Below are 22,684 nucleotides of genomic sequence, written 5' to 3'. Positions count from 1 at the left end.
AGCTACCTACCTGTCCGAAGTGTAGGTGGGTTCCCACAAGGCAATATATAGTGATAACAGCAAGAACCTTTATTGAGCTACATAACTGGGGAAAGGGGGCAAAGCAACTGCTTATATACATTCCTGAAAGCATGGGCCACTCCCACTCCAAATGTGATTGGCTGCCTAAACTTCCAAGCTGCGAATCACGGCTCAGAGTTCAAGAGCCAATGGCAGAGGCCCAAATCCTGAAATGTTCTGTGATTGGACATCATGTATCGAATCAGAACACAGGGGCTCAGAATCCTTAGTTCAGACTCAAACTCAGGCAAACACAAACCACCGAGTGAGTGTTTCTCCGATGGAAATAGGAATATCCTACGGAAAAGTGGGACATTCCAGGATCAAATCAGAAACCAAGACGGTTTCTGTAAATCCAGGATTGTCCCTGGAAAATAGAGACACTTGGAATGCAGCTGGAAGGAGCAACTCAAGCTGTGCAGGCCCAGAAGCAGAGGTCAGCCTTGGCTTTGGAAATGGCTTTGCCTGTGTTTTTAAGCAGGGTGCAAAATAAGGCAATGTTGCAGCTGCTCCCCCTAAATCAATACAAATATGAGGTTCTGCACCCCTAACAAAAGCCTGCCCCCCCCACAAAAATCTTGGCTATGCCCATGGTTGGAATGAGAAAAAGGACAAAGGAATCAAATATGGAGGAATCATATTTATTTTGATACAATAAAAGTTGCTGTTTGGAGCCACAAGAAAGTCGAGGAAGCAGGGCGGCGAGGGGAACCTCCTCACGTTTTTGGTTTTGCATGTGGAAACCTCCATGTTCAAACCCCCAACTTTTAAACGAACAATTCAATACATTTGAATGTTGAAACCCGAGTGAGTGTTCAACTCTTTAAGGTGAGATTGCACCTGCTATTGGGGATGTCTCTTCTCCCCGCTGCCCTCATAAACAAATATTAAAACTCTAGTATAAAATTCCTCTCTTCTAAAAAAAAGCATTTTTTCCATGAATAATAATTTGAGCTCTTTGCTAGTGAGAAAACAGAAATATGTGATTTAAGGTGCTTTAATTAACACACACTTTGGAAGGGAAAAAATCCTCTTCAAACAATCAACATGTTTGGATTTGCACATGGAAAACAAGTTTAGATTATTATTTTTTTAAAAAAAGCATAGCCAAAGTACATTTCCCCCTGCTACATGAATTACAAAACCCATTTCCCTACCTAATTCAATGCCCTGCAGTGTCTGGATATTTGCAAACTCCTGTCTCCAAATCTTTGATTATGTGGCCGGCATGAAATGTATGTTTTGTGGACAAAAAAAAAAAATTGTGGTTTTTGAGGAACTAAAAGGCAGGAGAATAACATTACTGGATCAGCCCAAAGGGTCCATTTTAATCCAGTGTCCTATTTCCAGATGATTTCAGAAAGTCCACATGCAAGGTGTGAAGGGAAACAGAAAAGACAGGAAACCGATTCTTGAAATGGATGCTTTAGCTGCGATTCCTGCATTGCAGGGGGTTGGACTAGATGGCACTTGGGGGTACCTTCCAACTCTACAATCTTACGATTCTATGAAATGATGAGGCTGGAGGCAAATGTCAGGGCTGAGAAGTTTTCCATTTCCCCTATTGGGCTTCCCCCAGGAAAACCCAACTGACGTTTGCACCAAATCAGCCGCAACGACTGGGTTTGCCCATGGGGAAGTGGTGGCACCAGCAGAAGTGTGGACAAGCTCAATGTGTGTGTGTGTGTGTGTGTGTGTGTGTGTGTACCCCTAGGGCAGGCAAAATGTGGAGCTGTGAGCCCATCGCTGTATTTGCAGCTCAGATAAGTTTTGTGAGGGTTTCTCCCCCCCCCTCTTTCTGCATATAAGCACTTGGACACTACCCATGTTGTAAAAGCACATTTTTTGTATGTGGGGGGGAGAGGGGAGGGGGTTTAACTGTCCTCTGGGATCGCCCTCCAACTGTCTCCCTCATTGACACGCTGCTGTCATCAGGAGAAGGCAGGGGAGAGTCAAAAAATATGTGATGGATCCCACAGCCACTTTGAAGGGAAGGAGTGGTTATGGTTAGCCATATTCATGTGAAAAAGAGACCGCAGGCGGTTGTGAGGGGAGCACAACACCCCTTTTGCCGCCCTAGGCGGCTATAAAATGAAAGAACTCATAAAGAGTCCATAAACAATCCAAAAAAAGGATGAGAGAGACAGAGAGAGCGAGGGAGAGAGAGAGAGAGAAGCAGAATGAGCAACAGAGTGTAAATCAGGCATCCCCAAACTGCGGCCCTCCAGATTTTTGGCCTACAACTCCCATGATCCCTAGCTAACAGGACCAGTGGTCGGGGAAGATGGGAATTGTAGTCCAAAACATCTGGAGGGCTGAAGTTTGGGGATGCCTGGTGTAAATGGTTGAAAAGGCCCAAGAACAGGTGACCAAAAGAAAGCCTGAGGAGAAAGCGTATCTATAAAAAGAAAGAAAGGCACTGGACACGAATGAGTGAAAAGGGAAGGGAACAAGAGAAAGAAACAAAGAATAAGGGAAAATACAAAGAAGATGGAAAGGGAGGAAGAGGGTCCAGTTTCGGGTTTTTATGGGGCCCAGGCAAAATATGTACACTGCCTATGGCCTAGGTAGATCCCATGCTCACAAACCCCATGCAAAAAAAGCACAAGGGACTCTGTGGCACTTTCACACCTAAAATGGGTACTGCCGGACCTGGAAAAAGTTCAGACAGGGAGTGGATGGAGGCAACTGCTTTACCAGCCAATGGCTTTGTCACAATGCCACACGTTATCCAATTGTCTAAAGCCACCCGGATGATCTGACAAACTACCTCAGGGTGAACGCTCTCACCCTGAGGTAGCTTCTTCATCTGTATCATCCCGCCAAGGACAGGAATAATTTTTACTATGGGCACAGGTGTGGCGAAATGTGTGGCACGTTGATCATCTCCGACCATTTTCTGTATTGCTCTGTCAGGCGGTAAGCAGAATTTTACCACACCTCAGGAGTTAGATGTGAGGTAAAAAGGTTGTCCGCAACCATTCTCTGTATCATCCTTAGCGGTATTTACACGCTTCATTCAGGGTTGAGCTGTAGGTGGATATATTTATTCACACGCAACGTTCGACCGGTACACAACAGCTGAGCTGTACAAATCAACATCCATATTCACTCTTTTACACACATGCGAGTGCAGAGGCAACTTTTGTACTTGTGCCCAAGGAGAACAAGCGAACTGCCATGCGGTTACAAGAATTTTACTTTAACCGCTTGTCAAGGTGAAATGTGTGGTTAAAAACGACCCGCAACTAGGCTTTGTGTCTTCCTGTCAAATGGTAAGGAGAATTTCGCCATGCACCCGGCGCAGATGTGCGGCAAAAACATATAATAAAATGCCGCCTCTGCATCTTCTCGCAATAAAATAACAAAGCGGATGGGTAAAGTGTTGGCAGGCAAGGCAAGGAAGTTTTCTTCTCCCAACATGGCCCCAGTCTCTCCCTTCCAGCCTGGAACCTTACCCACTTGCACGTGGTTCTTGTTATTTGAGATAGGGAGGAGAGAAACACAACCCACGATTCATTAACAAGTGCCTTTTAAAAAAAGTATAAAGAAACAAAAGGAAGGAAGGAAGGGGTTAAATCTACTTGATACAGTGTTTGGTATGATTGGATTATTATGATTTAGGGGCCTTTTTATTTATTTTTTTGCTATCCTGTGGAAATTGCTGCTGCTTCCTCCTCCTCAGGAGAGGTCTTAGAGGAGGCGAATGAGCCAGACGCCCAGCATAGCCAGAGCCATTGGCAGGGAGAGATGGCTGGTGGGCAGGGTGGCAGCCGAGTTGCAGAAATCGCCCTGGCAGCAGTAGTAAGTGGTGGTGTACTTTAGGCCCACATAACTCTCCGTGTCATTCCTGTTGCATTTCTCCTCAGCAACGCAGTTCCTCCTCATGATAAGGCCCTGGCCACCTGCAGCAAGGAACAACAAACAAACAAAAGGCAATGAATAAGGTGCATTTTATCGAACAGCACATGTTGGGAGCTTCTCTACTTCCAACAGCTAAGGCCAGCATGGCCAATGGTTAGGGAGGATGGTGAACTTTGGCCCGACAACATCTGGAGGGTGCCCTAGTTGAGGAAGGCAAACATTTTGGCATGTTGGCAGGGGGGGTGCGATGAGGGGGGTCGCCCCGGGCGCGACCCTGGAGGGGGTGACACTCGGCGCGCCCCCCGCGACTCAGCCGAGCCCCGCCGCCCGCCCGTTACGGGCCGCCGTGCGCCAGTGGCAGCCCATACGGACTGCGCATGTGCAGCAGCCTGTACGGAGTGCGCGCGCATGGGATGCCGCACAAAATCCCTCTTTCGCTGCTGTTTGTGCCTACGGAAGTGTTGTGGTGGTCACACTGCTTCGTTTCCAATCAGTGCATATCCTGTAACTTCCTGTTGACATCGCACAAATGTCCTGGCTATTTCCCCCTCACACTTCTGTTGCACTACAGCACGAACGAAAGCAGACTATCTCCATCACTAATGCACTGTTATTGTGCAATAACATGTTGCAGAATATGCCAGCGATAAAACACAAGCCTGACTCCCTCCTCCCCCGCAAAAAAAAACCACCCCCAAAAAACCAGGATCAAGCTTGATCTTGCGTTTCAGAGAAATCTTATGCACCACATCCCCTTCTCATGTTACTAGGGTCTATCTCAGTGTTTCTCAACCTTTTTTGGGCCACGGCACACTTGTTCCGTGAAAAAAATCACGAGGCACAGCACCATTTAAAAAGTTAAAAAATTTAACTCTGTGCCGCCCTATATTATAATTATGACTGTAAGAAACACTTGCCAACTATTGCTTTCCGGCGGGTCAGCGGTGTGTATTGGCGGCCGCCAGGCACGTGACAATGCAAATCGCCCTTCTCGTCGCCGCACGTCGCGGCACACCAGCCAGCGTCTCGCGGCACACTAGTGTGCCGCGGAACAGCGGTTGAGAAACGCTGGTCTATCTGGCTTCAGCGGATGGATCTCCCTTACATAAACAGTGTTTTTAATGAACCTGAGTCAGCCAGATTTAAGATGGCTGAGCAGCTTTGACAAAATGGGAGAGGTTTTTTTTTTTTTTGCCAGGCTTATGCATGTAGACTCTAAATAGCAATGTAATTTATTCCACATACGTGACTTTTTTCATGGGGACTGGCCCAAACGCTCTCTCAGGGAGGGAACAAAATTATGCCAGGAACAGCTTATGGGGGGGAAACAGCAGGGCAGACAACAGAAGTAGGGAAAGGGTGGGGTTTGAGGGGGGGGGGAGAGAGAATAATCTGAGAAACTAAAGAAGTATCTTTACCTGATGATCCCCGGATGGTAGCACAAACCTCTCCAGCTTGGCAGGTGGTGGTGGTGGTATGGCAGGGCATTCCGTGAAACGTGAACGAACATTTCAAGCACTGCAGAGCAGATCCTGAAGCACAGAGAAATATATATTTTCAAAAGGTGAGAGAGATAATTGAGAATTCTACTGACCAGACATTAGGGCACAAGTCTTAGGACTCTGGTCAGGGCTAACGGGGGGGCAGGGGGGGCCTTTTGCCAGGGCCTCTAGCTGAAAGGTGGACCTCAGATTTAGAAATTTGTTGACTTTCTGTCTTTCGAGAAGGTCTGCAATTTCTTATTTTAGGTGGATCAGACCAAATTGTGGCATACTCTCCCAGCTGGAAAAGCATTTCTTCCTTAAGAAATATCTCGATTCTATTGCTTTATTTTGGTTTCATGTGTTGTTACTTTTAATATTTATTATGCTTAGGGGCCTCAAAAGCTGGGAGTAGCTACCCTGGGCATCTCTGGTAGAGATCGGGGGTGGCACCCGACTTTTGTGACAACCTGATAACACATACAAAACAGTTATAACAATAATAATGATTTGTTGTTTGTACCCTGCCCATCTGACTGGGTTGCCCCAGCTACTCTGGGTGGCTTCTAGCCAATGTCAGGTACCGACCGGTAGTTGTTTATCTCTTTTACATCTGATGGGAGGGCATTCCACAGGGCGGGCGCCACTACCGAGAAGGCCCTTCCCTATACACGGCTGCCTTCAGATGTTTCCAAAATGTTGTAAAAACAGTTAAAAGGAGTGTGACAGCACTCTGCCTATTTGTGAGCCAAGCACCACACTGTCTCTGCCAACCTGGTGCCCTCCAGATATTTTGAACCACAGTCCTCATCAGCCTACGCCAGGCAACGGATAGGGCTGTCTTTAGAGATGGTGACTAATCTTGCCCAGATCCATTTTGCTCCCCTTGAAATTCCTTTGGAAGCTTTGCCCGAGAAGGGCTCTCCAGATCCGCCTCAGATTCCGTTTGAAGTGAAATCTGGGGGCAACTCTGCTTCAGATACGGAGAAAGACATCTCTGCTAGAGATTCATAGCCCCCTCCCCCTTTAAAAGAGCAACAGATCTCTGCGGTGAACGCAGCCTTTGAATACTGTCACTGTAGCGGCATTTGAAAACTTAGCAAGCTACGAAAAAGTCTATCTTTTAATTCCATCATTGCTGCCGGTGGGATTAGAAAACGACGCACTAAGAGGCGGGCTAATGCAAGACCTTTAAAAGCAATTGTTCCAGCTATCTGGGCTTGTCTGTCTTTAGAACTGTGGCTTAATTACAAGTTGCGAAAAGTGTTGCTTCCAGACAAATAGTTAACTTTACAGGTACCTCGGGTTACGAACATAATTTGTTCTGTACTTCCAAAACCGTTCTTAAACCGAGGTACTGCTTTAGCTAATGGGGCCTCCCGCTGCTGCCGTGCCACCGCTGCACAATTTCCGTTCTGGGGTAAAGTTCATAACCCGAGGTACTACTTCCGGGTTAGCAGAGTTTGTAACCCGAAGTGTTTGTAACCCAAGGTACCACTGTAGTGGCAATCTGGATGAGATGGGCTACAGGCCTGATCCATCAGACTCTTGTGGGCATTCCCAGGATTAAAACTAGGGGGGGGCACGCCAGCCACGCCCCCACCCCCAGCCACACACCCCAGCCACCCGATCCCCCCAGGAGGCGTGGTCAACATCCACACACCCCAGAGGGGAGGGAGCCCATTTCCAGCCATTACCGAGGCAGCACATGGAGCCACCCACGCTTGTGCTTCTGCCTTGCCCGCTCCTTTACCAGCAGTGGTGACTAAAACGAGGCAGCAGCAGCAAAGCTGCCTACGTCAAGGGAAACCTGGACCTGGACCTGGGCTAACTTCAGCCCACACTCCTTCAATTCACAGAGAGCGCAACACAGAAAGTGCTGCCCCACAATGCTCCGCAGCACCTCATTTGCATACATGCAAATGAAGTGCCGCGGAGCATTGTAGGGCAGCACTTTCCCTCGACGGAGGCAGCTTTGCTGCCACTGCTGCGACTTCGCTTCAACCGAGCAGGCCGAGGCGGAGCACAGCTGGCAGCTTCCCTGCCTGTTGTGCCGTGCTCTCCAGCTGCCCGCTGTGCCTGGCCCTGCCTGGCAGGGCGCCAGACCATGGCACCTGGTATAGTTAAGATGGCCCTGCCCGCTGTGGCAAGATCGTGCACCCAACGGAGAAAGTGAACTGCTTTGACGTCAGCGCATACCGCGAGCTGTTTATACCATTTCCCCCCTTTTTTTCTTCTAGGGGGGCAGCTGCCCCCCGCCCCGCCCCGTGCTGGGTACGCCCATGCAGACTCTTCTTACGTTTTGGGCTGTGGGACTGAAATGGACGATAACCATGATTGCCACCTTGAGTGCCTTGGAGTAAAGAATATAAATACTATAATAATGATGATGATAATAATAATAATAATAATAATAATAATAATAATAAATGCAATAATAAAATAATAATAATAGCATAGAAATGTACTTGCACGGTCTTGCCTATGTTGTCTAATCTTTACACTGTAGAATTGAAGGACCCACCCTACTTGACTGAATAGACCTAAATAGTATTGTTTTTCAGGAAATACAGGGAGGGGAAGACCTCCCAGGGTGAGAGACTGGGAGCAGGAAGGAAAGTTCCCAGGTTTGGAGTCGGTAGGGTCCGGTCCACAAGTTTCCGTGTGAGAAAAGGGTTAAGAGCTACCTTTGAGAGAGGACTCTGTGTTTTCTTCTCTCCCCCCCCTTGTTTTATTGCATTATTTTATCTCATTGCATTATGAAAAAAGTTTTTTAATAAAACCTTTTTAAATAAGGAAAAAAATGAAACCAAGGTGCATGCCCCACCAAATGTAGGCATTTTAAGAAGGCACACATACCCATCACAAAAGATTCACATATAATCTCACAAGTAGGATTTGGTCCCAAGAGATACAGGGACATGGGTCAGAATTGCCCGTGCTTTTTGCACCCTTTAACCCACCATTCCCTCATGTCACCAGTGTTTTGCAGAGTGGGATAATGGGCACTCACAGCTCTTTTAAATAAGCAAAATAAGCTCTTTGAAATAAAATAAAATAAGTTTAAAATAAGCTCTTTTAAATAAGCAAGTGATGCCCTGCCAAAGGCACACACAAATAAGACACTATAATCTCAAGCACACACACACACACAACAGTCGGCAGGACTAGCAAACAGCCCGCGGTGAGCTTTGCTGCAAGAAGCAAACATTGCAGACAGGAACGAGGTGGATGCCCAGTATGGAAAAAACAGCTCTGCTCCAAACCACAGCCCTTCGTGGAAAACAAGACCTTTCCCAGGGCCTCTAAAATGTGTGTTTCCTGCACACTGGAGCAGTATGCCCTGTTTGCGCGCATCCTTGAAAAGGGCGGCGATGGCAATGTTCGTGGGGAGAGACAGGATTTTCTGAGTCAGGCCAGAGGGGAAAAATAATATTTGCTTGCCTGCTGTCCCTCCCTGATGATCAGAATCCTTTTGCATAGCTGACAAGACACTGTTTGGTAAGATGGCAGAAAGCTCTGCCTTGAAAACGAGAGAAGTAAAGCGTCTGAAATCTACCTGGGAGCATTCACCTGCCTGACCCGGGTGGTTCCCACAGACTGTGAAGCCACACTGTGGTTTGTAAAACTCCCTGTCCTTCCCCACTGTGTTTTTCCTCATGACTGAGCCTGGCACCGCCATCAGATTTGGAGGCCCTGTTCATAGGGTGTATAGTTCTGGGGCCAATCCCAAACGACACATTATATGCTAACACATGCATCCGCTACCAGTTCCTGGGTTTGTTTTTAAATAGCAAGAGGGCAATTTGGAGCACAGAAAAGTGTGTGTTGCAGTGTTTTTACTGCTTCGAATTGTGAGGGCAAGCTCACAGAGGACAGAGCCTCAGGCAGGAAAATAACAATTACATCCTGCCCTGAAGGGTGGAGGGAGGAAAAAATAATGGTTTCAGGAAGTGCTGCTGGCACTTAAAAGATTTGGCTACAGCAGGGGGTCCCCAGACTACGGTCCGCGGGCCAGATGCGAACCAATTGGCCTCCCAATCCGGCCCGCAACGCCCCTTGCCGCCCACTGCCGCCGCCCGCTCTTGCGGCGCGCAGTGCGGCGGCGCAGTTCCAGATTGGAAAAAAGCGCCGAAAATCGTTTGTGCGCATGCGTAGAAGAGGTCATTTCCGGTGCACTTCCGGGTCGGGGGAGGTCCATACGCATGCACACAAACGATTCTTGGCGATTTTTTCCGACCTGGAAGCGCGCCACCGCGCCAGTAAGTGTGTGTGCGCATGCACACGGGCGCGCACTCCCCTGCCCTCCGGCCCAAAGCCGGGTAAGTCTGGGGACCCCTGGGCTAGAGCCATTAATACAACAAAGTAGATTCCAGTACTAAAGCTTAGGAGACAGCTAGACTGATGGGGTCCCCCAGAGGACACCCAAAAGACCCCCCCCCCAATCCTCAATCTTATAACAACTAAGTATGTTTATTTAAAGACTGCCTTCATGTTTTGGTGTTACTGCATAGAAGCCAGCCACAGAAACAGATAAAAATTAAGTTTTTCATGTGCTACTTTTATTTCTCCCATTGGCATCAGGTTGGGCACACTGAGAAGATGATGGATTAGTTGCCCCCTCTTAGGCCAGATCAAGTGGGGCTTCTCTTAAAATTTTAATGAAATCTGTAAGGCCATACGTTAGCGCCTCCCATAGCTGCCAAGTTATCCCTTTTTTACAGGGATTTTCCCTTATGCTGAATAGGCTTTCTCGCGAGAAAAGCGAAAACTTGGCAGCTATGGCGCCTCCCCCTCCCTGATAACCAGAGTTTAAGTCTTGCACGTAACGCCTTTTCTCTTTTTGTAGTGCGGTCGTCGCGGCCCAGTTGTTCTTGTGATTTATGAAAACGGCTTTTCAGCTTTTTAATTTCCATTCTCCGCAAGACAGGGAGAAACGGCCAAAAGGGTTTGCATAACAGGCAGCATGTTTCGGGGTGTGGCAAGTGAGTAACGGGGGAAGATTTTAGCAATGGCTTTCTTCGATAAAATGCGAGCGAGCGAGTTGAAAGAATTCCACTCAGTAGGGATGCTGGCAAAGAAGGGTGCCCGTGTGTTTCTGAGTCATCATCACAACCCCCAGGGCGCTTCCCTGCCTGAGTTCTCCACGGGAAAATAACCGCAACACTCCAGCTTAGCTCGAGGCAGAAATTTCCAGATTTCTCTGCGGGCGGCAGCCTTTGATCAACAACTAGTTCCTGGCGGGACAATACTGTGACCCATGGAAACTGGTTGAGACGTGTTTGGGTTGCAAAGCGAAGGAGGATTGCAATTTATTGTAGGGGTGGGGGGGGAACCCCCACAAGTTGTGAAACCATTCTTGAAGGTGTTCGACTCTCTCTGTATGAGTGCAGTTTTGGAATTCTTGCCCTAAGAGGCGGGGGCCGGATTGTGATGACTCAAGTGGACCATGTGAAGAAGACATTTTGGAGGAGGGCCCTGGCTGAGGAAAGTGGATGTTATTTATTTATTTATTTATTTATTTATTTATTATTATTATTATTATTCAGCCTCTCAAGACCAGTGGACTTCAAATGTTCCATCCTTCAGGAATCTTTTCAGCCTTGATTTGCCAAGGAAGTGTTGTGGTTTGGCCGGGAAATCCCTGAGCACTGCAAAGAGAGCTGCCTGGGGTGAATTCTAAGGCGTGGCAACACAGTTTGGCCAGGCTGCGGGGTTACGCCTTGTTCTCACCCCTCAATAACATTCCTCTGTAGCAGCCACACAACGCAAGGGAATTTCAGGCACATTGTGCAAGCTTTCCACAACGATCTTCTCACAGAGGGTAAACTTTCAAGGTAGACCGTTGGTCTAGGGCCACATCTCCACTGTACATTGAAACCCACACAGCTTCCGCCAAATAATCTTAGGAACTGTAGCTTGTCAAGGGTGCAAAGAGCTGTAGCTCTGTGAGGGGGCAAACTACAGTTCCCAATATTTTTTGGAGGAAAGCCTAGATCGAATGAACACTAAATCCCTAACATAAGCCAGTAGGGCTACATATTTATTTCATTTATTATATTTCTGGCTAACATTTTAAAAGTCTTGAAAAGGGGATTAGACAAGTTCGTGGGCCAGGATGGCTGTGTGCTGCCTCTGATATTTGAGGTGGTATGCTGCCTCTGAATACCCCTCTGAATACCAGTTGCCTGGGAATTCAAGAGGTTAGAGCATGGTGTTGGTAACACCAAGGTTGCAGGTTCAATCCCCATATGGGACAGCTACGTATTCCTGCATTGCAGGGGGTGGGACTAAGATGACCCCCAGGGTCACTTCCAATCCTACAATTCTATTATTCCTGCGCTCCTGTGTGGCTTGTGGGCTTTCCCTAGGCAACTGGTTGGCCACTGTGGAAATGGGATTTTGGACTAGATGGGCCACTGGCCCGATCCGAATGGGTTCTTCTTGTGTTCTGTCCTGATCAGGGCCATCTTAAGCATACCTGGCGCCCTGGCGCTGTGGTGCGAAGATCCCTCCGGCGCCCCCCCCCCCGCCCCATTTTGCAGCACAGCTGTCTGGTGGCCCGGCGCCACCCAGCCTTGCCATAGGGCCGGCCCTGGTCCTGATCCTGCACCTCAAAACAGCTGGTTTAAGAAAATGGCAAGGAAACCAGCAACAGAGCAACACGAAACGAAACAACATGCCCTAGGTTAAAAGTACAAATCTGAAAACAGGAGATCTGGAAGGCCATGGCCAAAAGAGAAAAGGGGGGGGGGTATTAATCTGGTAGTTAAAATGCCAGGAGGCTCAGGAAGCGTGCCAAGCAAGCCAACGGAGGATAACTGTTCCAAAAATAGGGTGTCGTGAGTGAAAAGGCTCTTTCTCTCATCACCCTCTCTCTCAGCTCCACAGGTGAAGCGGACCAGAAGAGGGGCCTCATAGGAAAACAATAATATCCATGCAGATACACGGAGGGCTGCAATCTCACATATTATTATCCTGCAATAAGTCCCATTGAGCTCTTGTCAAACACAATGATGACTTCGGTCGAAAAGCACGACCTCGGTCTTTACAGTAATAAATTCCAAAACGGTGGTTTTCTTCTCCTGGTTGAAACCTACTAGAAACATCTATTCCCATTTAGGTACTTAGGGCGTGCCTACCTGTGGTTACTCCTAAGGGCAGGGCACACAAATAAATTTATTTTTATTGACTTGTTCCATTTATATCCTGCTCTTCCTCCAGGAAGAGCCCCCCCCCCGGGGGGGGGGCGGTTGCAAAATGCTTAAATAATAAAAAGGAGAAAAACATTCTAAAAACAGTTTAAAACATTCTAAGAACGATTTTCTCAGGGTTGCCAGGATCAGTATCCTTTTGGGTAAGGAGGAATGTTTTTTGAATCTCTCTGAAAGTCAATAATGACGCAGACTCTCAGTGTATCTCTAAGCTACATGTGTGCTGAGTTGATCCCATGATCACCCATCTGTGTGGCAGACAGAGATAATCGTGAACTCAACAGCAACCAGCCCAAGATGCGACAGCAGATTCTAGTACACTCAGTGGTGGTTGGAGGTCTGCCCAGTGATGGTGATGTGATAGAAGCCCCTCTCCCCTTCTCCCTACAAACGTACTTAAGACAGTAACACAATAACTCATGAAATAAATGAAGCAATTCATCAGTTTGTATCATTCATACTTGGAGTAGACTTATTGAAACCAATGGGCGTCAGCTGGTGACTAACAAAAATCCACGGATTTCAATGCTTTAGGGACTAAGTGACTCACCAACCCAAGACAATGGGCTGTGAACTCAAGTTGGTCTGCAAAGGAAAATAGTTCATTGTGATATTGGGGAATTGACAGGTAAGTGGTCCTGCCTGGCCAACATAGCTATTAGGGGACTTCAGGTTCTGACTTGCTGTCTGGATCCAGTTCCCCACCCTTGACTTAGCTGGTTATGCAACCCATTGCTTCTTTTCCTCATCCGCAATTGCGAAATTTGCATCTTGCTCTTTTGCTTCCTGACACGAACCACCTTGCGTGGCAAAAGAACGGAAGAAAAGCCCTACAAGATTAGGCCAAAGTCCCACTTAGTCCTGTATCCTGACCTCACGGTGGTCAACCAAAGAGAAATGAGGCTCTCCCCACTTGTAATTCCAAGCAACTAATGTTGAGAGGCATGCAGACAGTGTAGGAAGAACAGAGGTATTGGGTCTAGGAGGCACTAATAGCTGTATCTTCCAGGAATCTGCCTAATCCTGTCTATGTCCATCACCATGTCTTGTGGGAGCAAAACCCAAAGTCTAACTGTGTGAAGAAGTGCCAACGTTAATCTTCATTGAATGAGTTAATTGTCAGTGAGAGGGAGATAAGCAAGATATACAACATTTGTTGTTTTGTTGTTTAGTCATTTAGTCATGTCCGACTCTTCGTGACCCCATGGACCAGAGCACACCAGGCACTCCTGTCTTCCACTGCCTCCCGCAGATTGGTCAAACTCATGTTAGTATACAACATAAAAGGTAAAGGTAAAGGGACCCCTGACCATTAGGTCCAGTCGCGGACGACTCTGGGGTTGCACCGCTCATCTCGCTTTACTGGCCGAGGGAGCCGGTGTACAGCTTCCGGGTCATGTAGCCAGCATGACTAAGCCACTTCTGGCGAACCAGAGCAGCGCACAGAAATGCGCTTTACGTTTACCTTCCCGCCGGAGTGGTACCTATTTATCTACTTGCACTTTGAACCAGGCAGAGGGCCTTCTTGGTAGTGGCGCCCACCCTGTGGAACACCCTCTCATCAGATGTCAAGGAAATAAACAACTACCTGACTTTTAAAAGACATCTGAAGGCAGCTTCCCTAAAGTTTTTTAATGTTTGATGTTTTATCGTGTTTCTAATATTCTGTTGGGAGCCGCCCAGAATGACTGGGGAAATTATTATTATTATTATTATTATTATTATTATTATTATTATTATGGGCAGGGTATAAATAATACATTATTATTATTATTATTACTCACAAAGAATTTTGAATTCACATCTGCCAATAGAAAAAAAACCAAGGCCAACTTCTGAATTTCAGCAGAAATGTGAATGCTGAGGGTGAGGGTTTTTTTGTTTTGTTTTTTTGTTTGTTTTTAAAAACTATCTTGTTTTTACTGAAGAAATGTTAAGGAAACAGCCCATTCTCAGCCCTGCATTTCAAAACACCTCTAAAAACTCAAGAGCATAATCTGGAACAGTGCAGGCTGAAACCGTGAATAACCTGGGATTATCCCGCTGCTTTCCCCTGGGTGGGGGGGAACCGCTATTTAGTGCTCAAATCAGAGCAAGTGGCAATCAAATTGTCCCTGGGAAAGGAATGGTTCGAGTGGGAAACCGCTCAGACCTGCGTTGTCTAGAATCGGGGCAAGCAGAAGCGTGCGATATCCCTCAGTTCCAAAAGCGTGAAGTTACTCCCAGCGACTGAGTTTTGTGTGGCACCCTAAGGGCTAGTCATTTTTACTGGAACATCAACTTTCCTGGATGAACACCAGCTTACGATTACCAGGGAGGAAGCCTTGCCTACGCAACGCTGCAATACATTTGGTAATCTTAAGGCTGGGCCCAAGACTTTCCCTCACCATCACCCATCGTTAAAGGAAGAATAAGTGCTTGGGGAAGAAGAAAAGTCCCCCTGATTTGTTTCGACTCTTCATGTTCTTTTTTCTCAAGTTGGCTGACCACGGTGTGTGAGTGATGGTGTTGGGGAAGGAAAAATAGATGTCTTAAGAAGAGGAACAAAAACGCTACATGTTTGGATATGCATTAGTCTTTAAACACGGGAGCTATCCCTGGCCCATCCCTGATGGGTGTTTTCTAGAGATCACCACTCTCTCTAGAGATTCCACAATATATCCTTTGTCTTGTCTGTGGCATTCCTCTTTTCTTTTCTTTTTTAAAAGAAACTTGTTACCTGATTACGACCCCCGCCCATTCCATCTTAAGTCCGATGCTTTCAAGATCTCCACCTGCCCCCTTTCTCCTTAAGCTCCTTGACTTATTTTCCTGTGCTTTCTCAACAGTTTCAAAGAGAGTTTCAAAGCCGTGACTCTTAAATAGCAGGGTGGGGCAAGGCAGCACCAGGGAGGCAAATTACCCGTAGTTTTCCATGTATTAGACAATGTTTTAGTACGCTAGACTAATGGGGTCTTCTTATACACGGAATATATGAGTGGGGACCTGGGATTGGTTGCTGCCGTGAGCAGGAGATTGTCAGCGATGGTAGTGCGGGTGATTCAACAACTCTGGGCAATCCTCCCCCCCAAAAGCTCAACAACTGGGCAATTCCCCCCCCCCATTTTCTTAATTTCGAGTCCCCCCAAATAGGGGGTGCGTCTTATACACGGGGGCGTGTTATACACAGAAAAATACAGTGTTTGGCACAGCGGAAATATGGAGGTTTGCGGGTGATCCCAATAGGGAGGTGATCAATTGGTGGTGCCATTACAAAAAAGCAACAACACTCAGGGCTTGCTAAAGTGAATTAGAGAGGGGACATTGTAATGCCTTGGTTCCTTCTGAATCGCAATAGGAACACGTGGCAGTAAGGTTATCGGTTGCCTGTGCAAGTGGTCTTGGGGGACCATCCCCAAATGGCCAGAGGGGCATAAGAACACAAGAATAACTCTGCTGGATCAAAGGTCATGATTAGTAGGTATCGATAGCCATGAATTTGTCTAGTCCTTTTTTATGGCCACCCAAGTTAGGGGCTACCACTACCTATTACCGGAGCAAATTCCACAGCTTAACTACCGTATTGGCCTGAATACAAGCCTCACTTCCCCCCCCCCAAATTCCGACCCTGAAAAGTTAAGGCGCGGCTTATATTCGTGACCTTACAGTATGCAGCCAGAAGCATGGGGAAAGCGGCACCCGCCCTACACGTAGTCCACCATCCTCTCCCCCAAGGCCTGGAAGGGAGAGAGCGAGGAAGGGAAAAGGCCACTGGCAACACAGCATGGCTTGTCGTCGTCCCCCCCCCCCCCCAGTATGCAACCAAGAGCAGCGAGGAATGGAGCGGCTTATATTCAGGTATTTTTTCTTTCTTTGCTTTCTCTCCCCACCCCCACCCCTCTAATTTCAAAGGTGAGGCTTATATTTGAGCCAATACGGTATACTGTGTGCAAAAAAGCAAAACAAATCACCTCTTCAAATGGCCACTGGAATATATTTTTGGGGGGAATGGGTGGTAGTCAAGTAAGTTTTACTCAGAGTAGCCCCACCCCATCCAATGGAGAAAACTGAGTCACGTGCATTAATTTCAATAAGGTCTACTCTGAGCAAGGCTTACTTGGATACCTCCCAAAGATCTGTATGTGTGTATCTCCTTCTTAATCCACCTTGGCTGACTTTCAGATCAATCAGTCTTGACAAGTGAGAAAGTTTTGCCCCGAGAGAGTCTTGTGGCAACTTTAAGGATAACAGATTTCTTTGTTTTTTTTGTTTATCGTCAAAATACAGCTCTCCCATTCTTCTGTCACCAGTGTGACCCTAGGGACAGCAGCTAACAACATCACAACATTGGCTTACTCTGTGGCTTAAGCTTTTGTAGATTAGAACCTAGTTCAAGAGATGCACAACAGTTAGAGCCACAAATCTATTTGTGTCTTTAAGATGCCGCAACAAGACTTTTTTCCCCCCTGCCGAAGACTAACAGAGGTAAACCCTCTGAGCTGGTAGGAGCTGTAGTTCAAAACATCTGCAGGGCACAACTCTGGGAACTCAAAGATAAGGAGGAGGCAGACCATCCTGACAACTCAAAGATAAGATTGGGGAAAAGAGGTGCTAGGATCAAGAGTTGTCATTTAGTAGCCCACTTTGGACACCTCATGAGAAGAGAAGACTCCCTGGAAAAGACCCTGATGTTGGGAAAGATGGAGAGCTCAAGGAGAAGGGGACGACAGAGGACGAGATGGTTGGACAGTGTTCTCGAAGCCAGCAACATGAGTCTGACCAAACTGCGGGAGGCAGTGGAAGACAGGAGTGCCTGGCGTGCTCTGGTCCATGGGGTCACGAAGAGTCGGACACGACTAAACAACAACAGCCAAAACCCAGGAGACTGGGACTCTTTATTTTCTAAGGGATGGCACTAAGCCCATTCCCCACCCTCCCTTTTTAGTTTGCAATGTAGAACTATTTTAATGTATTTATTGAGAATACGTTTATCCCAGTTTATAGCCTCAAGGGGCTCTCAGAGCAACTTACAAAATATTTGCACAACATCGCATTCAAAAATATTGTACATATGTTCACAAATAATCCGGTGTGAAGTTTATTTAGCGCGGGGTGGGGGTGGGGGGTTGCCCTTGATCTCTGTCTTCCTTAGAGCTGTCCAGTTTGGAGGGTTTGTTGTTGTGTTTTTTAAAAAAGGTCAAGCCTTTATTTGGCACAGGAAAAAACAACCTTTTTCCTCCCCAGCTGCCCATTTTGGTGCAATCCATCCATTATTATTATTATTTTTTTAAAAAAAAACATATTTCTTTATCCAGTTCAGATATAGTGGGAAACACATAGTTTGCCACAAAAGCAGAAGTTTTCTACTTCTCTTATCCAGCAGCTAGGGGAATGACAGCTTTAGTGACAGTTACCCCCTGCCCAAATATATAAAGGGCAATACCTTTGAACCCCCCCTTATGAGAATATTTCTACCAAGAATAAAGAGTTTGCTCTCCCTGCAGGTAAATTTCCTAGTTTGGTCAGTCGAATGAGAAATTGTTACTAGCTAAGAAGATTCTGGCAAGCCACAAAGTAAAGGAATTTGTGGGTGGCGGCGAGGTAAAGAGATGAGAAACAAATTCATTAGAAAATATACAAGAACAGGGATAAAACACTTAAGCTGGACGTGCGCCTTACCAATACCGATGCAGGCAAGAACTGCAACACACAGGACAAGGAGCCTGGCCATCATGTAGCTTCTGAGCTGAGAAGAGTCGGGAATGGCAGACTTTCCAAGAGGAGCAATCCCGGTGGCTATGAGTCAGTGAAGGGGTTTATTCCATCTGTGCTATATATATGCATGCCCCACCCACTTGAGGCTAGGTTGGCTGGGTGGGTCTCCCAGCAGTAAACAGCCTGCCTCTGAGTGGCATATGATCCTCGGAGGCAGAGAATAACCACAAGGGCAGAGTGAGTCAGAGAGCAAGGTATCTGGAGCAAGCGGGAGAGGGATCCACTCACGGCATTGGGTGGGTGCATGCAAACACAAACACAAACACACACAGAGAGTCCTGATGGCACAACGACTAGGCTCTCCAAACCACTTCAAACAGAGGGCTGCCGGATTGTGCCGGACGTTAGTCAAGTCATTCGAAAAATGGCTCGGCAATTCCGGTGGTTTTCTTTTAAAAGGGCTCAACAATTGGGGGGGGCTTCCTAAAAGAGCTTTTTGAAATATGGCAACCCTAGACTAGATGATCCTCAGGGCTCCTTCCAGCTGTACGATTCTATGATTCCTCTGTAAAGCAAGACACGTGTTGACAGGGCTTTCTTAAGGATATGCGGCGCTGGGGTGCAAAGATCTGTCTGGTGCCCCCCCCCGGTTGCCCAGTCCCAGATGCACAGGAGGGCGGCCCCGACCGGCCCCCTCAGCATCTCGCTGGCTCAGTTGCCCCCAAACTCATGGTGCAGAGCCGCCCGCAGCAGAAGAGCCCGCTGTGGTGCTCCGGCCGACGGGCGGGCTCTTCCCCGGTCTCAACTCTCGGGCCCCGGACTCTCGGCCTGGTGCCCCTGAGAGCCCGGCGCCAGGGTGCCCCGCACCCCTAGCGCCTGTGGGTAAGATGCCCCTGCGTGTTGAACCTGTTTAGGGATGGCTGTCATAATTGGCCTGTCCACACGCAGAAGGACTGTAGCTGCTTGTCAGTATCCAAGAAGGATACAGACAAGCTGGAATGTGTCCAGAAGAGGGCAACCAAAATGGTCAAAGGCCTGGAAACGATGCCTTATGAGGAACGGCTTAGGGAGCTGGGTATGTTTAGCCTGGAGAAGAGAAGGTTAAGGGGTGATATGATAGCCATGTTCAAATATATAAAAAGATGTCATATAGAGGAGGGAGAAAGGTTGTTTTCTGCTGCTCCAGAGAAGCGGACACGGAGCAATGGATTCAAACTACAAGAAAGAAGATTCCACCTAAACATTAGGAAGAACTTCCTGACAGTAAGAGCTGTTCGGCAGTGGAATTTGCTACCAAGGAGTGTGGTGGAGTCTCCTTTGGAGGTCTTTAAGCAGAGGCTTGACAGGCATATGTCAAGAATGCTTTGATGGTGTTTCCTGCTTGGCAGGGGGTTGGACTGGATGGCCCTTGTGGTCTCTTCCAACTCTATGATTCTATTATTCTATTCTATGATTCTATGCTTTGTAAAGCCCCACAGGGCTGGGGAGGTCCGGGGGGGGGGAGGAGTTTGGCTTGTTCTCTAAAGGGTTAACAGAATTGTACCATAATGGGTCGGGTTCTACTGCCTCTTTGCTAAACAGAAACTACATAATGGAAACCGTATCCCTCCCTTTATGTATCAGACAGGTGCCTTCTAAGTGGATATGTTTTATTCACAGATGGTGCCTGTGTTGGATTTGAATTTATTTTACACGTGTGCTGTTGTTTGTTTTAAACTGATAGCTCAGTCAATAGAATGCGAGACTCTTAATCTCACACTTTAATTAATCATATTTATTGGAGAGGGAAAGAATTAAAACCATCAATAAATCAAGGCAAGGGAATGTGGTATTCTGCTGCTGGAAATTCCCCCCCAAAAGAGGAGCCAGTATTTGGATTTTCCATATTTCGTTTTTAAAAGATGGGATTTTAAAAGACCCAAGAGGATGTTTTTATTTTCCTGAAAGGCACATTAAATGATTTCATAGGAGAGAAGTACGTAACAGGAGTACACTAATTTGAAGAATTCCAAAGTTAAGTGCCACAATCTCTTGTTGATGGTTCTGTGGGCTTGAACATAATTTTTTAAAAAAACTCTTAGCTCAATTCAAGGCAAAGATGATGTAAAGCTTCAATTTAAAGCTGGGCTAAAGCATCACTAGAAAACACAGCCAGAAGAAGTTGCAAAGAGAACTTTGGCTGCTCAGTTTTTCCACACATGGTTAGATTCAACGCAGAAGAGGAAAACAAAAGCCCTGCCCCTGGAATCAAACTCGGGTTCATAAAAAGCTCTTCCACCAGGACGCATTTAGTCCAAATCTCTTGCATAAGAAAACATTTTTGTCCTTGGTTAAAAACTGTAATAAAACACAGAAGTTAGCACTCACTGCATTAAGAGTCCACATGTGAAATTAATGATCCCATGGCATATTCCGGATTGCAAGAACTCACGGCGTAAAAGAGGCAGTCAAGTTGTATTCCACCTGAGAAACATGGCAGTGTCAACAGTAAGTCCAAGAACCGCCTGGGTGCATAGCTACCAAGTACCCCGTTTTCCCCGGGAAACCCCCGTTTTTACTTACCTTTTCCCGGTGGTCCCCCGTATCACTTCGTCTCCCGTTTTTCTCCGTTATTTTCTCCTGCCGGCGGCCATTTTATTTCTTTCCAATTTGCCCTTCTATGGGCACCAAAAATGGTCGCCGCCGGCTTCAAAAGTCGCATCTACGCATGTCTGGAAGTGCATTGACGCGACTTCCGGTGTCGGCGGTGGCCATTTTTGGTGCCCATAGATGGGCGGAGCGACACCGGAAGTTGCGTCGACGCACTTCCTGACATGCGTACAAGCGACTTTCGAAGTCAGTGGTGGCCATTTTGGTGCCCATAGAAGGGCAAAGCGACGCCGGAAGTTACGTCGACGCAACTTCCGGTGTCACACGGCTGCCGGTCCCGGATTCTGCAGTCCGGGACTTGGAAGGTAAGCCTGGGTGGTTCACAGACCTAAGCAAAAAAAATTTAAAAGGCCACAGCAGAAGGATTGCCGGGATGGAAAAGTTTGAACAGAAAGGTTTGGTAAGAGATCCAACATGTCATTCCACTCTGTAGTCCCGAATGGAGTGGGACATCACAAGATTCACAAAAGCCATGGAAGCTTCTGTTTGAATTCTGGGATGTCCCGCTTGCACTACCTCACCTCTACTGCCTCCTCCGGGGTGGCTGCAGCTGTTGTGGCAGCCTCCGTCATGGCCTCTGCTATCCAGAAGTGGGCAGAGCATATCCAGAAACACACTACTGGAAGCAGGAATGCGACTTCTTCCAGCTGCGGTGAGGCAGAAGAGGCCAGGAGAAGCCTTATGGCCGAGGCCTGGCTGCCGTGGCGACAGTGGCTGAGAGACAGCTGGTAAGGCGGCGGGTGGGGGCAGCTGCGGCACGAAGATTGGGTGGGTGGAGGCGAGAAAGAGCATGGCTTCCAGAGGGTTGGGTGAGAACAAGGAATTGGGGTGGGGTGGGGCAGAGCCGTAGCTAGGTGATCTTGCAGCCCTGGCAAAACCATCCAGATTGTACCCCCTAGGAATGTGGCACAGGGAAAAAAGAGAGAGGGAAAAACAGGTAAAGGGTAAAGGGACCCCTGACCATTAGGTCCAGTCGTGACCGACTCTGGGGTTGCAGCGCTCATCTCACGTTATTGGCCGAGGGAGCCGGTGTACAGCTTCCAGGTCATGTGGCCAGCATGACAAAGCCGCTTCTGGCGAACCAGAGCAGCGCACGGAAATGCCATTTACCTTCCCGCTGTAGCGGTTCCTATTTATCTACTTGCACTTTGACGTGCTTTCGAACTGCTAGGTTGGCAGGAGCTGGGACCGAGCAACGGGAGCTCACCCCGTTGCGGGGATTCGAACCGCCAACCTTCGGATCGGCAAGCCCTAGGCTCTGTGGTTTAACCCACAGCGCCCCCCGTGCCTCCCACATATCATATAAAGACCCACTACAGTGGTGCCTCACAAGACAAATTTAATTCGTCCCGCGAGTCGCTTCATATAGCGAAAAATTCGTTTTGCGAAGCTGCTCCCATAGGGAACGCATTGAAGTGCAGTTTCCCATAGGGTGCCTCGCAAGACGAATTAAAAAATCATCTTGCGAGGCACCCTATGGGGGAAAATTCCTATGGGAAAAAATTCGTCTTGCGAGTCTCCATTGAAATCGCAAAACGCATTCGCCTTGCGAAAAATTCGCCTTGCGAGGCATTCGTCTAGCGAGGTACCACTGTATTTAAAACCTTTTATTATGAGGCAATAATCAATATTTTTATTTATGGACATATTTTTAGCTGATTTTGTGCCCCCCTCGCCTGCGTCCCTAGTGGGGGCCTTCCTCACCACCCCCTAGCTACGGCT

The 22,684-nt window shown here is 47.5% G+C and overlaps 1 protein-coding gene across 1 annotated transcript; it reads right to left on the bottom strand.

Moving 5' to 3' along the window:
- Window positions 1-685: 685 nt before the first annotated feature.
- Window positions 686-18,434, bottom strand: LOC118080966 (sperm acrosome membrane-associated protein 4). Its single transcript, XM_035107037.2, has 3 exons — window positions 18,278-18,434; window positions 5,343-5,456; window positions 686-3,965 (listed from the first exon to the last, which is right to left on the bottom strand). Exons 1-3 carry the CDS (start codon window positions 18,330-18,332, stop codon window positions 3,754-3,756), a joined length of 381 nt encoding a protein of 126 aa, XP_034962928.1. The 5' UTR covers window positions 18,333-18,434; the 3' UTR covers window positions 686-3,753.
- Window positions 18,435-22,684: the final 4,250 nt, after the last annotated feature.

This window comes from Zootoca vivipara, chromosome 2 (genome assembly GCF_963506605.1).
Source record: "Zootoca vivipara chromosome 2, rZooViv1.1, whole genome shotgun sequence".
In the NCBI taxonomy this organism is placed as follows: domain Eukaryota; kingdom Metazoa; phylum Chordata; class Lepidosauria; order Squamata; family Lacertidae; genus Zootoca; species Zootoca vivipara.
This window is presented reverse-complemented; position numbering and strand designations above follow the sequence as displayed.

What these genes read in the sequence shown, in the direction of transcription:
- LOC118080966 (XM_035107037.2), bottom strand. Translation starts at nt 18,332, where the DNA reads ATGATGGCCAGGCTCCTTGTCCTGTGTGTTGCAGTTCTTGCCTGCATC. An exon ending in TCTTGCCTGCATCGGTATTG is followed by an intron (nt 5,457 to 18,277) that starts GTAAGGCGCACG and finishes TCTGTGCTTCAG; the next exon opens with GATCTGCTCTGCAGTGCTTG. An exon ending in TACCATCCGGGGATCATCAG is followed by an intron (nt 3,966 to 5,342) that starts GTAAAGATACTT and finishes TCCTTGCTGCAG; the next exon opens with GTGGCCAGGGCCTTATCATG.